The sequence below is a fragment of the Nelumbo nucifera genome, chromosome 2 (assembly GCF_055504915.1).
Source record: "Nelumbo nucifera cultivar China Antique chromosome 2, China Antique-T2T, whole genome shotgun sequence".
Taxonomy (NCBI): Eukaryota; Viridiplantae; Streptophyta; class Magnoliopsida; order Proteales; family Nelumbonaceae; genus Nelumbo; species Nelumbo nucifera.
The window spans coordinates 76,860,047-76,875,477 of record NC_142650.1 but is presented as its reverse complement, the minus strand read 5'-3'; the positions used below and the strand labels follow the sequence as shown (position 1 = coordinate 76,875,477).

At 41.6% G+C, this 15,431-nt stretch overlaps 1 protein-coding gene across 1 annotated transcript; it reads right to left on the bottom strand.

The window, feature by feature from the left end:
* Positions 1 to 2,299: 2,299 nt before the first annotated feature.
* Positions 2,300 to 2,848, bottom strand: LOC148802337 (uncharacterized). Its single transcript, XM_088897873.1, has one exon. It carries the CDS (start codon positions 2,846 to 2,848, stop codon positions 2,300 to 2,302), a length of 549 nt encoding a protein of 182 aa, XP_088753999.1.
* Positions 2,849 to 15,431: the final 12,583 nt, after the last annotated feature.

The following is a 15,431-nucleotide window of genomic DNA, read 5'->3' as shown; positions in this document are numbered from 1 at the left end:
ATTGTACCTGATTCGGAGAAATAGTATCTCCCAACGAAGGTGTTCACGCCCAAGGAAGGATCCAAAAACTGCTCCCACTAAAGATGGCGCAGTGCAGGATGGAGCAGAATCAGCAGTGTTCTTCTCCAAGAACTTTGTCCTTCGCAAGAATCAGCAGGATGGTACATGAGCACAGCTTCCTTTCAATCCTTTCTCAAAGAACTGATGTCAAGATCCAATCTTGACTTCTCCCACAACTAGAGATCAAACTGGCAAATAGGGTGGCAAGAGAGTATTCGTAGGGTGCAGAATTCTCTCTTCTTGATTTCAGCACTAAAGAAAATCTGATTGTATGTCTCCTAAAGGCTGCCGCCCCCTCCTTCTTTTGTTAACCTAAAAAGATCAGCTCCTAATCTCATTAGGAGCTGCTTATCCAAATCATATTTGGATCAGCTTTCTCTTCAGGTGATAAGGATAAACTCTTATCTTATCTGCAGATTAGATTAGCTTTCTCATAATCTCATTACGAGGTTTCCAAATCTGAATCACATTCAGATCTGGACTCTCTGAGTGGATAGGGTCAAGACCCTATCCTATCTGCTAATCCATCTTAGAATTCGCCCCATTATTAACTAAATAAATAGCCTAGTTCGAAATGGGCTTTAGGCCCATTAAGCTTATGTACTCACTTAACCTTCCTAACTGCTGCCCAGTTGGGCTTCTTTGTATATCGTGGGACCAAAGCATTGATCTACACATCAGCCACATGGGTTCGGCACAGCCTTTATTACAAGGCCTGGCCGAATACACTATTAAGGACAGTGCACCCCCTGAAAACCCATCAAATGGGCTCTATGGGCCCAACACTTACCCTAAGTGGTCCCTAAGCCAAGCCACCTTGTAACACCCAGGGACTGTGGGCAGATGCAAGATTAGCCCATCAGGTATTATCCTCAATGGTTCTACACTTAACCTCTCAGCCCATAATGATCATACACTGCCCGACAAGAGAGGACCTCTCCCTCGGCTGCAAGGAACAGTGTTGCATTCTCTACTTGTATGGATCCTGGGAATTAAAACCTTCTTGCAAACATTTTAGAAACCATAATATATATATACTTTTATATCTCATATAAAATAAACTTTGCAAAACAAATCTCAACGGTTGAAATCGGCTACCGGCAGTCTTGGTTTCCATCAATGAGAGTGCATCCCCGATCATTACCTTTGTCCGACAAAGGGGCTGATCCCGTCACTATGATCACCCACTCAGATGAATTACACTGAGCATTGTTCCTTCCCATTTCAAGATCATCCCTAACAGAATTAATCAAGTATCCTGATTTCAGCATTCTCAAACTCTGTATAGATAGGTATTAGTCTTTAGGGGTAAAAACTGTCTTGTTTTGAGTATTACAGAAACTTGGCTAAAAAAATCTTATTGACCCTTCCATTTGCAAACTGTCTTGATAAAATGAGATTGATTTTCAAATCAGACAAGTATTCTTCATATTATTTCTGACAGTGGATTTCTACCCCTGAACTTATTTTTATTGTTACCTTTCACCGTTTGACGCGAATCTCGACACTTGCCTTAGCTAAAGAGACCCGGTTACTAAGTGTTGGTGATTGTCTTTGGCATTCCCTTTCCAGTTTGACGTGAATCTCGACACTTGAATTAGGTGAAAAGACCCGGTTACTAAGTCAAGGGTATCCATTGACTTTTTATTCCTCCTTTTTTTTGCAACAATGTTCAGGGTGGTCCACTGTTTCTAACAATTTGAAGAATTTTGTCTAATTTCTCAATCTTTCTCTTCCTATCTTGATAAGGGCAATCTTGGGAGTATTTTTCAATTTCCAAACGATTTTGATAATATTCAAACAAGACCAATTTATACTCCTACCACTTGCTACCAATTTCTACATAATTCAATATTTTTTATCAATTTCCTTAACTTTTTCTGTTTAGGAATATCTTTTAAGGGAATATTTTAAAATTTTTAGTGAAATTTTAATTCTCCATCTCTAAAGGCTTAGCTTCTCTTCTTATCTTGGCAAGTTTTTTTTCAATTTTTCTCTCTCTCTCTTTCCTTACCCCCAACTTAAATGCCATTGTCCCTAATGGCATGACTAGAATGATGCAAAACAAGGATTTAGGCCAAAGGGAACAATGAATATGGTTTCTTGAGGGGTTCAACGACTGCCACCTGGTCTCGAATCAAAAAAAATAAAAAAACTATAATCCTAAAATTAACTAAAAAAAATTACGTTGGGTTGCCTCCCAACCAGCACTAAGTATAATGTCTTTAACCAAACGTAACTATTCATCTCTCTCATCCAAACTCTCAAACTCACTTTCATTTTCATACCAACCAGGACCATATTGGGCTAACCAAGGGGTAGATAAGTCATTCGCGAGATTGTCCACACTGCCTTCATCTTCCCCTAGGTTTCGATACTTAGAAGCATTAAAAACATTCAATTGGGCCTTCTGCTCTCCAAATGAGATGTCCGTTTCCCCCGATTTACAGTTGATATTTGCATTAGTTGTTGCTAAAAACGATTGTCCTAAGATTATCGAGTTGTGGTTCAGTTCTTCGGTTGGGGTCATGTCTAGGACAACAAAATCTACAGGGAAATAACAGTTTTCTATCTTGACAATGACTTCCTCGATGACACCTTGAGGAGTCTTGACCGACCGATCAGCGAGTTGTAGAATTACTGGGGTAGGTTTCAACTCGCCAACCCTGAACATTTCATAAATAATGGACGGAAGTAGGTTCACACTAGCCCCTAGATCCAATAGGGCCCTATCAAACGTGATTCCAGAAATTATACAACTAATAAGAGGAGCACCCGGGTCTTTCATTTTCCGGGGAAGTTGGTTTAGGAGGATGGTCCTCACATCTGCTGAGAGCATCACTTTTTGTGGGGCCGATCGTGGCTCCCTCTTTTGGGTGCATAGCTCTTTCAGAAACTTTGCATAAGCCGGGACATGTGGAATCGCATCGAGGAGTGGGATGTTAATGTATACTTGTTTGAAAAGTTCCCTGATCTCCTCATTGCGAATCTCTCTCTTTTTTCGTGACGGCTCAGATGTGAGTGCGGTAGGAAAGAGGACTACAAATTGGTTCACTTTAGGCTCTTTTTCTAAGTTTTCCCTTTATTCTTCTTCCCCCCCCCCCCCCAACTTAGGGTTTTCTGACTCCTTCTTCTTTACTTCCTTTCTCATACGGGTCTTCCAAAATTCTCCCACTCCTTAAAGTTATTATAGCTTTAGGGTTTTCGAATTGGGGATTCTGAAGAGATGGTTGAATTTGCTGAGAAAAACCCGGTGGCTGATTCCTAGGGTTTACAACTGGTTGACTCAGTAGTTGCCCCACTGTCTTCCTTGCATTAGCTTCAGCTAGTTGTCTTATTTGGCTTTCTAACCTAGAAATGGACTGTTGTTGATTTAGGATCAACTACTGTAGCTGCATAAATTGATCGTCTACTGATCGGGATTGAGGGGGTTTTGGGTAGCCCTGATATAGTTGGGTCGGTTGACTCCTAGGGTAAACCTACTAGAACTGGTTTTGAACTATTAGCCTTTGAAACTATTGGGCCATGGAGTTTGACGGATGCTGATGGGACTGTACATTGGGTTGATGTGTCCTCCAAGAAAAGTTAGGATGGTTTCTCCACCTAGGGTTATAAGTATTAGAATATGGATCATTATTGGGCCTTGAAAAAATATGGGCTGCCTGAACTTGTTCTTGGATAAAAGGTGGAAATTGGGCGGTAGTAGGACAGTCATCAACTTGGTGGGTCGGGCTGGCACAAATGGAACATACTTAGGGATAAGAGGTAGATGAGCCCGATTGCTGGTTAAGAGTGAAAAACTAGTTGAGTTTTTGGGCTAGAAGGTCTACCCTATCCAACTTTCTAGAAATGGCATTCGAGTCCAATTTTTCCTCGGGCTCTATATTATTTCTGACCTCATAGAGCCCTGCCCTCTTTGAGGGTCTCACCGATCTTTCTTAGGAATATAATGATGCATTATTGATAGAATTCTCACTCAAGGTTTTGAAAAGTTTATAAGCTTCATCCTCACTCTTGCTCATAAATGCCCCCCCCCATACGATGCATCTACCATCTACCTATATTGATCTGTTAGGCCTTCATAGAAGGCCTGGATAATTTGCCACTGGGACAGGCCATGGTGTGCACATTTTCTCATTAACTCTTTCATCTGCTCCCAAGCCTCATGAATTTGTTCACCTGGTGTTTGGGTGAATCCCATGATAGCTCTCCTCATGGTATTGGTTCTGCCTATAGGATAGAACTTCCTAAGGAATTCTTGTTGCATTTCTGCCCAAGTCCTAATGGGTCTCCCTATAGTCCCTAACCATGCTTGGCCTTATCCTTCAAGGAGAAGGGGAAAAGAGTCAATCTAAGGGCATTATCATTGAAATTCCAAATCCTTATAATTGAACATATTTACAAGAACTCATCTATGTGCTTATATGGGTCCTCACTTGGGTTCCCATTAGAAGGATGGGAGCATCTGGATTGTACTTGACTTAATTTCATACTGTAAGGCCTGAGTATTAGGTAACTGAATGCAGGATGAAGGGTTGTATTGTGTTGGAGTGAAGTATTCCTTCAACTTTCTAGGTTGGGCATCATTGATTCCGGCCATTTGATTTCGGAGTTGATGATGGAGGTATCTCTCCATTTCAGGTATAGGTTCTATAGTTTCTCTCCTTAGAGACCCTCTTCCCAACATACAACACAAAAGTCCCTTTTCTTCTTATTTGAATTTAAAATTTTGAGTTTAATTTCAAATGTTGATTTTGAAATTTAAACTCAACTTTTGAAATTTTCTCTTTTTTTATTATTTTTATTTTTATTATTTTTTCTTTTCTCTTTTTTTTAATTCAAAATTTTTATTATTTTTTATTTCAAATCGGCAGGCAGCGATCTGTTGACTTAGACATGAAAAGGCTCAGAGCGGCTATCCTATCGTTCAGTCTCTGAACCTCCTTTAGTTTGCGAGGTGGTCTCATATCTAAGATGGCCTTTATTTTTTCGGGGTTGGCTTCGATGCCACGTCGGTTGACTATGTAGCCCAGGAATTTACCCGAGGTGACACCGAAGACACACTTGTTGGGATTTAATTTCATGTTATATTTACGCAAAAATTTAAAGACACTTTGCAAATCATTCAATAAAAATTTTGAAAATTGGGTCTTAACGACCATATCATCTACATAGCATTTGACTTTGTTACCGATTAACGGCTCAAAATTCCTATTTACAAGTCTTTGAAAGGTCGCCCCAGCATTTTTTAGTCCGAAGCGCATAACTTTGTAATAATACAATCCGAGTTCGGTTATGAAGGCCATTTTTTCTTCATCGGTAGGGTCCATCCTAATATGGTTGTATCCCAAGTACGCATCCAAAAAGCTCAGCAACTCATGCCCTGAGATCACGTCCACTAGGTGGTCGATCTTGGGCAGCGGGAAACAATCCTTTGGGCAGGCTCGATTCAAGTCGGTATAATCGACGCACATGCGCCATTATCCATTGGCCTTTTTTTACCAAAACCGGGTTAGCTACCCAGCTCGGGTAATGGACCTCCCTGATGAAATCGGCCGCTAAGAGTTTCCCGACCTCCTCGTCAACTATCCTCCAGCGCTCTGGGGTGAGGTTGCGTTTTTTCTGTCTAACAGGCCTGATTGAGGGATCAGTGTTTAACTTGTGAGTTAGGACTTTAGAATCTATGCCGGGCATTTCTGCCACGAACCATGCAAATACATCTAAATTTTCAAGTAAAAAACTTACCAGCTGAGAGCGGAGTGGTTCCTCGATTAAAGCGTCGATCTAGAAAGTCTTAGCTGGATCTTCTGTTAAGACCGGAATGTGAACCATCTCCTATGTTGGTGTAGCTCGCTCCTCGGCATACTCCGCAGGTCACTCGAGCTCGATGTCAGCCGCTAGCTGGGATTTCCCCTTGAGGGCGGCAATGTAGCATTTGCGAGATTCAAGCTGGTCGCCTCGCACAACCCCTACTCCATAGTCCGTAGGGAACTTCATCGCCAAGTATTATGTGGATACTACCGCACGTAGGGCGTGCGTAATGGGCCGATCTACTATGGCATTGTACAGGGATGGAGTCGTGACCACTAAGAAAGTGTGCTCAAACCATACAATATCGTGCCGACCTCTACAAATACTAAGACTTGCCCTAGCGGTCTGACCTCTTTGCCACTGAAAACTACCAAGGGGGTATCTGTCGGCTTGAGATCGCTTTCTTGGAGCTGGAGCTTGTCGTAGACGTCCAGACGTCCTTGAATAGAATGTCGGCCGAGCTACCCGAATCCACCAAGACGCGCTTAACTTCGAAATCATTTATCCTCAACTTTATCTTAAAGTGTCATCATGAGTATATTGGATTCCGTGCGCATTGATGGGAATAAAAATTATCATATTTTTATCCCTAAATATACAGTATTTTATACTTAATTGGACTCATTATTCTTGTATTTCGATTTAGGGCACGAAAGAAGGTGTTAGGAGAAAAATAAGGCTAATCGGGTAATTTTGTATAGTTTCGGCGCCGCTTAGTAATATGGGAGTAACTCTCCCATCCGGACTTCGATTAAGATGATTCAAGATGCATTGGAAAGATAAGGAAGAACTATACACCTTTCATGTTTTGAGTTTTGATAGATTCTAGCTGCATTGAAGTCAAAATCGGGTCCGAAGTGTAAGCAAATTCGTAGGGAAGCCCAGTTCGCAGTACAAGCCTTGCAGTAGCCCAATTCGTTGAGGAAGCCTAATACGAATGCAAGAATAAGAAACTGCAAAGAGCCCTATCAGATTTAATTTTCTGATGTAATTCTAGAAAGATAAAGGAGATTGAGATTACTAGATAAGAGATAAGGATAGAATTAAATTAGGACTTCCTATTTTTGAGGAATAACTCCAAGAAGGAGTTGGAAATAGCCCCTCCTCCTAAAGTTATATAAAGAGAGGGGGCGGACTAGCACCAAGGCATCAATGAATATCTGGAGCAATCAAGGAGAAATCCTCCAAGAAAGCAGTCAACAACATAGGAGGAGAAAAGGAGGAAGGCGGCGGCAAGGAGAAGACAAGCTCATCGATTTCAACCTCAAGGGTGACATCATGAGTTCTTTCTTATACCTTGTTTGTTTAAATTCTTTTGTCACGAATGAGTTTATTTATAGCTAGGGCTATGGAAAGCCTAACCACGACCATGGATTGATTTTTATTTAATTCAATCAAGTTGTTTTTATTTTCATATTGTCTATGAGTTATTATGCGTAATGCGATTAAGAGTTTGGCCACCTCTTAGTTGATTTGGTTTATGTGGATGAATCAGAAGAGGAATTCATATAAGAGACTAAATAATTCATAGTGTGAATTGAATGGTATATAGGAATATATATACATGATTCATCTGATGATACAGGTTTTTCATAGAACTTAATGCACTTTCTATCTCAAGAACTCTAGTCGAGGAATCGAAGGGTTACTTGATAGAAGTAGGTTTGATATATCCTGGGAGGGAATGTTAAATAAATTAGGAAAAACTTCAGCTTATGAAAATAACAAATTATCTTGGTTAATTTTATAAATTGATGTTCATTGGAATGGTTAGGTGGACCAAAAGTCCTAGCTCTTTCAATTAGATCGTTGCAAGTTCAGTCATTGATTGCCTTTGTTTTTATCTCTCTTCTTTTTCTATCTTTAATTTTCAGTAGTTCCTATTGTTAAATCCAAAATTCGGCTGTCCAAATAATTGAGGGAAGCTATAGTTCTAATACTTATTTTGTTAAATCCTCGTGGGAACGATATCTTTATACTACTTGATAACTAGTGCACTTGCTAGGGTTATATAATTATAGCTATCATGCATCATCTTTTGTGAAATAGATGGGGTCTTTGAGTCTGGGTCGCTTCAGCGGATTCTGCTCCTCATTCTCTAGTTCACGAACTGAAGCTCGATCTATTGCCAAAGTGTAGCCTGCGATGATGGACACGCCAGTAATCATGTTAATTACCCCGCGGATCGGCCTTTCTTCTGGTAACTGCCTTGATGGCTGCATTTCTTCTTTGCTTCCCCTGCCGGTCTGTTTGGCGATCTGCTTGGTAGGGGTGTTCACGGGTCGGGTTGGGTCAGTTTCTTGGGATTTTCCCAACCGACCCGACCTGGTCGGGTTAGCTAAGGTGGGAATCGAAACCGACCCACTGACAGGCCAAACCTACCTGGTCGGTTTGAGTCGGGTTGGGTCGGTTTCGGTTTTGCTCTTGTACAAAGCCAAATAAAATCTGAATTAGTTGATAATTTGATATTCAATAGTCCAAGATAAATCTAAATTTAATTCAGGTAAAGAATAAAATCAATAAATTCTTCATGTAAAAACAAGTGTCAATAATGGGCCTTCTAGAGTAAAAAACTAGGTAAATCTAGGTAGGTAGATCAATAAAATAAAAATTTAGAAACCTTCTAAATTCTAATCTAGGTAAAAAACTAAAAAAGGACACCTAATTGAATTCTAATTGTAATTGCCTAATGGGCCTTCTAGAGTTCTTGTTCTAGTAGAAGTCTAAAAGTAGAAGACTATTAGGAATTAGGAAACTACTCAAACTAGGAAGTAGGAACTATCAAACTAGTAGAATACTAGTTTGGTTCGGGTCGTGTTGGTTTCGGTTTTCACGCAAGAAAACTGAAACCGACCCGAGATTTTGGTTTATGTATGTGCCCAACCCGAAACCGACCGGTACGGATGAAAACCCGGCCGACTCGGGTTGGGTCGGTCCGGGTTGGTCGGTTTGGTCGGGTTGGCCATTCTTATGAACAGCCCTACTGCTTGGTTCCTGTCTTCTTTTTGTATAAAGTTTTTTAGATATCCGCAACAGATAAACTCTTCGATCTCATCGTGAAGATTTCTAGAATTTTTGGTACTGTGACCGTGGTCTTTGTGAAAATGACAATACACATTCTTGTGTTTGGTGGCGGGGTCCCCCCTCAACCAAGGTGGCCACTTGACATAGGAGGAGTCCTTGATTGCCATAAGGATTTTTCTTCGCTTTGCGTTGAGGGGTGAAGGGATGAGAGATCCATCATATGGATGGCCAAACCCTACAGGTAGGTTGGGCAAATTTTCAAAATTTTCTCTCTCTCCCATCTGGGAATCACATTCCCTGTTTTGGAAAAATTGCATTTTTCAATGATCAATCTTGAACCAAGAACCAAACCAAATCTGAACCAAAACAGTAGGAAAGGGATATACCTGATACGAAGAAACAGTATCCTCCAATGAAGGTGTTCACGCCCAAAGAAATCTCCAAAGACTGCTCCCACTGAAGATGACACAGTATAGGGTGGAGCAGAATCAGCAGTGTTCTTCTCAAGAACCGAATCCTTCAACAAGAATTCGATGGAGACTGTGAGCACGACTTCAGATCAGCCTTTCTCCAAAAACTAATATCAACAACTATTCTTGATCGCTCCTACAAAACTGAAGATCGAATTGGCAATAGGCGGAAAATGGAGGAGAACACATGGAGAAGGCGGCACAGTCACACTGTTGTTGTCTTCTCTCTGTGTGATTTAAAATCTGATGCGTGTTGGGATGAACTGAATGGTTCGCCCCCCTCCTCCTCTTATAGACTTAAAGAGATCAACTCCTAATCTCATTAGGAGTTTCCTTATTCAAATCCTTATTTGAATCTAGACTCTATTTAAGTGATAAGGATAAATCCTTATCTAATCTGCAGATTAGATCAGCTCTCTCCTAATCTCATAAGGAGGTTTCCAGATCCAAATCTCTATTTGGATCTAGACTCTCTTAGTGGATAGGGTAAGACCCTATCCTATCTACTGATCCAAATCCCAGATCCGCCCCTCTTTAATTAGTCCAACTAAACCAGTTCGAAATGGGCTTTAAGCCCAATAAGTCTTATGTGCTCAGCGGCCTTCCAAACTGCTACCCAGTTGGGCTTCCTTGTATGGCGTGGGACCCAAACATTGATCTACACATCAGCCACATGGGTTCAGCCCAGCCTCTGTTACAAGGCCTGGACGAATTCACTGAAAAGATAGTGAACCCCCTAAAACCCATCACATAAGCTCCTAATGGGCCCAACACTTACACTAAGTGGTCCCTGGGCCAAGCCACCTTATAAAAACCCAGAGACTGTGGGCAAATGCAAGATTAGCCCATCAGGTATCACCCTCAATGGTCTTACACTTAACCTCTCAGTCCATAATGATCAAACACTGCCCGACAAAAGAGGACCTCTCCCTCGGCTACAAGGAACAGTATTGCACTCTCTGCTCACATGGATCCCGGAATTAAAACCTTTTGCAAACATTTTTAAAACCATAATATATATGTATATCTTTATATAAATATATTTTGCAAAACAAATTTCAACAATTGAAATCAACTATCAGCAGTTTAGGTTTCCATCAGAGAGAGTGCATCCCCGATCATTCACTTTGTCCGAAAAGGGGCTGATCCTGTCACTATGATCACCCACTCAGATGAATTCTCGGATTGTCCCAACATACCCAAGTTTGACCCCCTCTAAGGATCTCACTAATTGGCATATCAAAGACAGCCCAATCCGACACCTAGTGCAGTATCATAATCGAGTCTAGGGGTCAGGTGTAACATTCCAGTTTTGTCCACTAATCACTAAGGTCCAGGGCAATACTGGAATTCTGGTACGATTCAAGGTTTCAAGAAAACGTACACTACATGCACCTCGGGTCTCACCCTAGTAGCTGAGATAGGTTACCCCAACCAACTTGGCGACACATTAGTGTCAGCCTTAGCAGGATAAATCTCCCCAGACTTATCCAACGGATGTGAACATTCTAAACTAACACAAGTCTCATATATGTTCAGTTTAAAGGTATTACACAGAAACACTCCATAATAACATGAATCAAATATGTACTTTATTCATTTACAACAAATGTCATAAGGTACATCATTCTGATTGGAGCTAAGGGCATACACTGTCTAACAAGGGGTGTGTAGTTTGTCCTTTCAACCGCCGGATTTCTGGAACGCTGACCTAACTTATGAGATCGCGAAGGAGATCGGCTCCCGGACTTGTTTCCTCCCCTGGTCGGGGACTTGCTCTTTCTTCGTTTATTTCCACCATTACTTGTGTTGTCACATTCTCTTTTTCTTTTTTCTTTTTTCTTTTTTCTTTTTTCTTTTTTCTGCCAAATTTTCAGTCTTTTGATTCATCTCCTCCTCGGTCCCGATGAACTGATCGGCGAGCTTGAGGAATTTGGTGATGTCTTTAGGCTTGTTGGCCACTACATAACACTTGAACTCCCTATGGGTTATACCTTTCTTCGTTGTCGTAAGCCTCACTATTGGATCTAGGTCGGGGATCTGTAGGCAGGTGTCATTGAAGCATTTGATATAGCTTCTGAAAGACTCCCCTTCTCTTTGGACTACATTGAGGAGGATTTCTTGGGATCTCGGACACTTCTTGCTGGTGATGAAGTGCGAGGTGAATAAGTTTACGAACTGCGCCCTACTTCTTATTGTTCCTGGCGCGAGGTTCCGGTACCATGTGCGAGCTACTCCTTTGAATGTGGTGGAGAAAGCCACACACATGCAGGACTCGTCAGCCCCAACTAGGTGCATCTGGAACTGGAAGGAATCTACATGGTCATGTGGACCAAAAGATCCATCATACTTGTCAAGATGAGGCATTTTGAAGTCCTTCGGCATCGGGGTCGCCAGGAGCTCGGAGGACAAAAGGGATGACCCGAAGAGGAGAGGAGCGGTCTTTGTAGCTGCTGAGCTCGCCTCCTCTTTACCCTTTACTTGCTCTAGCTAGCTGGGCCTGGCGAGCTGGCTATTCTGAGATGTGGTTCGGCGTGCCTTGCGACGCCTTCGCTGCTACTTCTTGATCGGCTCCGCATTAGTGTTGCTGACCTCTGTGTGGTCGGGTACTGTTCAGGCGCGGAGTGGCTCTGGATGCTGAGGCTGGCTGCCATGGACGGAAGGGCCTCGCCTTTAGTTCGTGGCCAAAACCCCAAACTAGTTACCTGCGAGCGAACCTTTTCAATGCGAAGACCGAGGTAAGATAGCCCTGGCGGGCTGAGTATCTCCTGATTCGCTTCCAACGTTGCCTTGTGAAGTGGGCGGAGTGACCTATCCGTCCCTCCTACCGCGGGGTGAGACCTGGCTTCCAAGAGGAAGTGGAACCTGCGAAGTCTCACCTCGGCGGGGAGAGCGAGTGTCCTACAAACAAGGTAGATTCTGCTGTACTGCGGGGTGTCGGGGTGGAACCGGCTGTTGATTTTGCTGTAGTGAAGGAAATTGTTGTTTATACTGTTGCTAGTAGAACTGATGGAGAACTTGCTGCTGATAATGCTGGAACTGTTGGACATGTTGCATTTGGACCTGAATGGCCCGCACGCAATGTACCAGGTCGTCGAACTGTGATTGCCCGGCTCCAGGGGAAACCACAAACGGTTCAGCGAAGGTCACGCCAACTACAGGAGGTAGTGGCACATTTACCTGTGTAGTCACTTGAGACATGGTCAGCGTCGAGACCCCAGCCGCAGTAAGCAGTATGGTGAACTGACCGATGCAGACAGATGGGAACTAAGGCTGCCCCCCGGAGACGTTCATTTCAGTGTTTTGTCTGGCATTGCTGGAAGATGCCATGGATTTGAGTTTGTTATTGATGGTAGAAAAGGCTTTCTGTAGCGATTCCCATAGACGGCGCCAAATGATGTAGCACAATCTAGCTGCTCTCTGCTAGAGGTGATCTAGCTTCCAATCAGACGGTGGACTAGGTTGATCTGCAAAAGGAGGATCAGAGAACCCGGGGTGGCCACTCGGCGAGGTCGCTCCGATGCTTAAGTTAGCAAACTTGTTGCGAGCTGAAATTGCTAAGAATAGTGAGAGCTAGAGAGCAGAGAAATCACGCGTACCTCGTGCCCTCGGGGTTGGAGCCCTTATATAGTTGAGTCCTCGCGGGTTTCGCGGAGCAGTTCCGGGATCCTCATCACAATGAGATCCATTTCCGCGTTAATTGAGGGATAACGTTGCCGATTGATAAGGCTTATCAATTCCACCCGAACCGGGCGGGGGAATGTAAGGCTTACTGTTACGAGGTGTGATCCCGTGATGCTCGGAATCTGATTGAGAGATTTCCGGGGTCGCCATGAAGTGGTTTGAGTCAATATCCCCGAACTGATGCTCTTTAGTTCCGAACTGGAGTGAATGCCGAAGTGCCTTGGGACGGAGGTGGTCCTGATGCGACCTCGTACCAAGGTGACCTCATCCCGAAGTGACCCGTGCCGAGATGGTTTGATTATCCGAGCTTGATCTGTTGCGAACTTGATATGTCAGGCTGAACTGACATCTATTAATCAAGTCGTGTCCACGTATCCCCCTATTACTAGGTCGGACCAAATCACGAATATTAAATAACAAGGTAAGAATTAATTTGGATAAAATGTCTAAATATAAACTATATATATGTTCAAGTAATTACCTCGCTTGGAGGCACTCCATCAAAGTTAGCTACAGAATATGCAAATTTTAAGTAAGCTCCCTCGTTTCAATTATAACCCACTAAAGAAACACCACCATTTGAATAGTGAGGTGACTAATACACCTAAGGATAGCCAACAATGTTTATAAATACCTACGGCAAATGATATGTCAGATGTTGGAGCTACTGAACAAGGAAAACTTTTAGGTTCATTATAAGTGGTGGGAGGGTAGGGTCAAAGAAACGTGGAAGTTCACTAAATTTTTGACTTTGAGCCTTTCTAAAGGAGAGATAAGAGTTACCGGATATGGTTGAGAAATAAATAATTAATACCACTTACAAGTTATAACCTTTTACAATCCAAAATAGCATAAATAGAATAAATTAAAAATTTAGAGTAAACAATCATGTCTAGACAATAGCTAAATAGAATAAATTAATCAGTTGTTTTGTCTTGTGTCTCAGTAATATTTTGTTGTCCATCCCTCATCAAATATCAAAAAATCCACCATTGGTTATTTTGTTGCCCATCCAATGACATCAATGGCATCTAGAATTCTTCATTAGCAATGGCATGTCTTCTTCAATCAATTAATAAATTTTATTAAATAGAGTTGTTGTTCATGTTTTACTAGGGATAAGAATAATATTTTCATTTTTGTTTTCTATAAATTAAAGGTTACTTGGCAAGTTTTTTCATGTAGTTTTTCAAGTTTTTCAAACTTTAGAAGATCAAAATTTGGTCTTTTTTTGTTTGGCAATGAAAGATAATAAGACAAAAAGACCTATGCCCTAAAAAGCTCATGAAAGTCCAAAATAGCAAAAAATCTAGAAGCATCTTCATTCCTGTCTTTCAACACCTAAAATCTTTCATTTAAAAGACATGACCCCCAAAAGCTCATCACATTTTTTGGCCATTTAAGCTGTCGAAAGATCTTTATAGAAAGACTTACCAAATGATACCTAAATTTATTTGAATGGATGTTAAAGTCAAAATTGACATTTTCCACTTCCATCTAATGGATAATTGATTATGGCGTTATTTGGTATTGAGGCATTGTGCGACCGTTTTGAATCCACGTAGGCACCACATGGGATTTTGGGGTCTAACGGTCGAAAAACCCATTTGGTTGCACCATTTTTAGAAAAAAATGAAAACAAATGGGAATGCATCGAAACTTATGCAACTCATAACCGCCCGCAACGCAAAAAAGACGATTCGAGTTGGAGGCTGGTGTTTCTTGAATAAAAGAGTAACAGCACTTACGTGTACACTGAGTTGGCAATGGGAAAACACTATCGAGTGCATCATGATGCATTGTTTCATCCTATGGGTTTTCATATGGAACCGAGTAAAAGAAAACAAAACCTAGCGAAGATTTCGAAACCAGAGGTTGTCGCCGCTCTCAATTTCAAGTATGCATCTCCCACCTTCTTCTTCCATCTTCCTTCATTTTTTTTTCTTTTTTTGTTTCCCATTAAAAGCAAAGCTTTTTATGGTGAGACATGAAAATAGGACATTATGATTCTAATTTTAAGTTTGGTCAGTCTTTTCCCTACCATATTCGAACCCAATAGTTTTTCTCTTTAAGTGCCCAAGTATCAAACAGACAAATAGTAATTGCATGGTGGTACCTTTCATTAGGATCCATGCTAGTACAATATACAATACTTGCACTGAATCAAGGAAACTCTTGAGAAAACGGTTTCAACCAAACAAAATGTAGATGAAAACATTGCAATTCATCCTACATGGTAGAAATGTTGCCAAACAAAAAAATAAATAAGCCATTTCGTAGTCGTTTTCAGTGAGGTATTGGACGGCCATTTTTAGCAAGAAATACCTAACTCAAAATGGCCACGGTACCAAACACCTGCTAAGTAAATTGATTGCAAACTAC

Excerpts from the sequence above, each read along its gene's own strand:
- LOC148802337 (XM_088897873.1), bottom strand. The coding sequence starts at position 2,848 with ATGAAAGACCCGGGTGCTCCTCTTATTAGTTGTATAATTTCTGGAATC.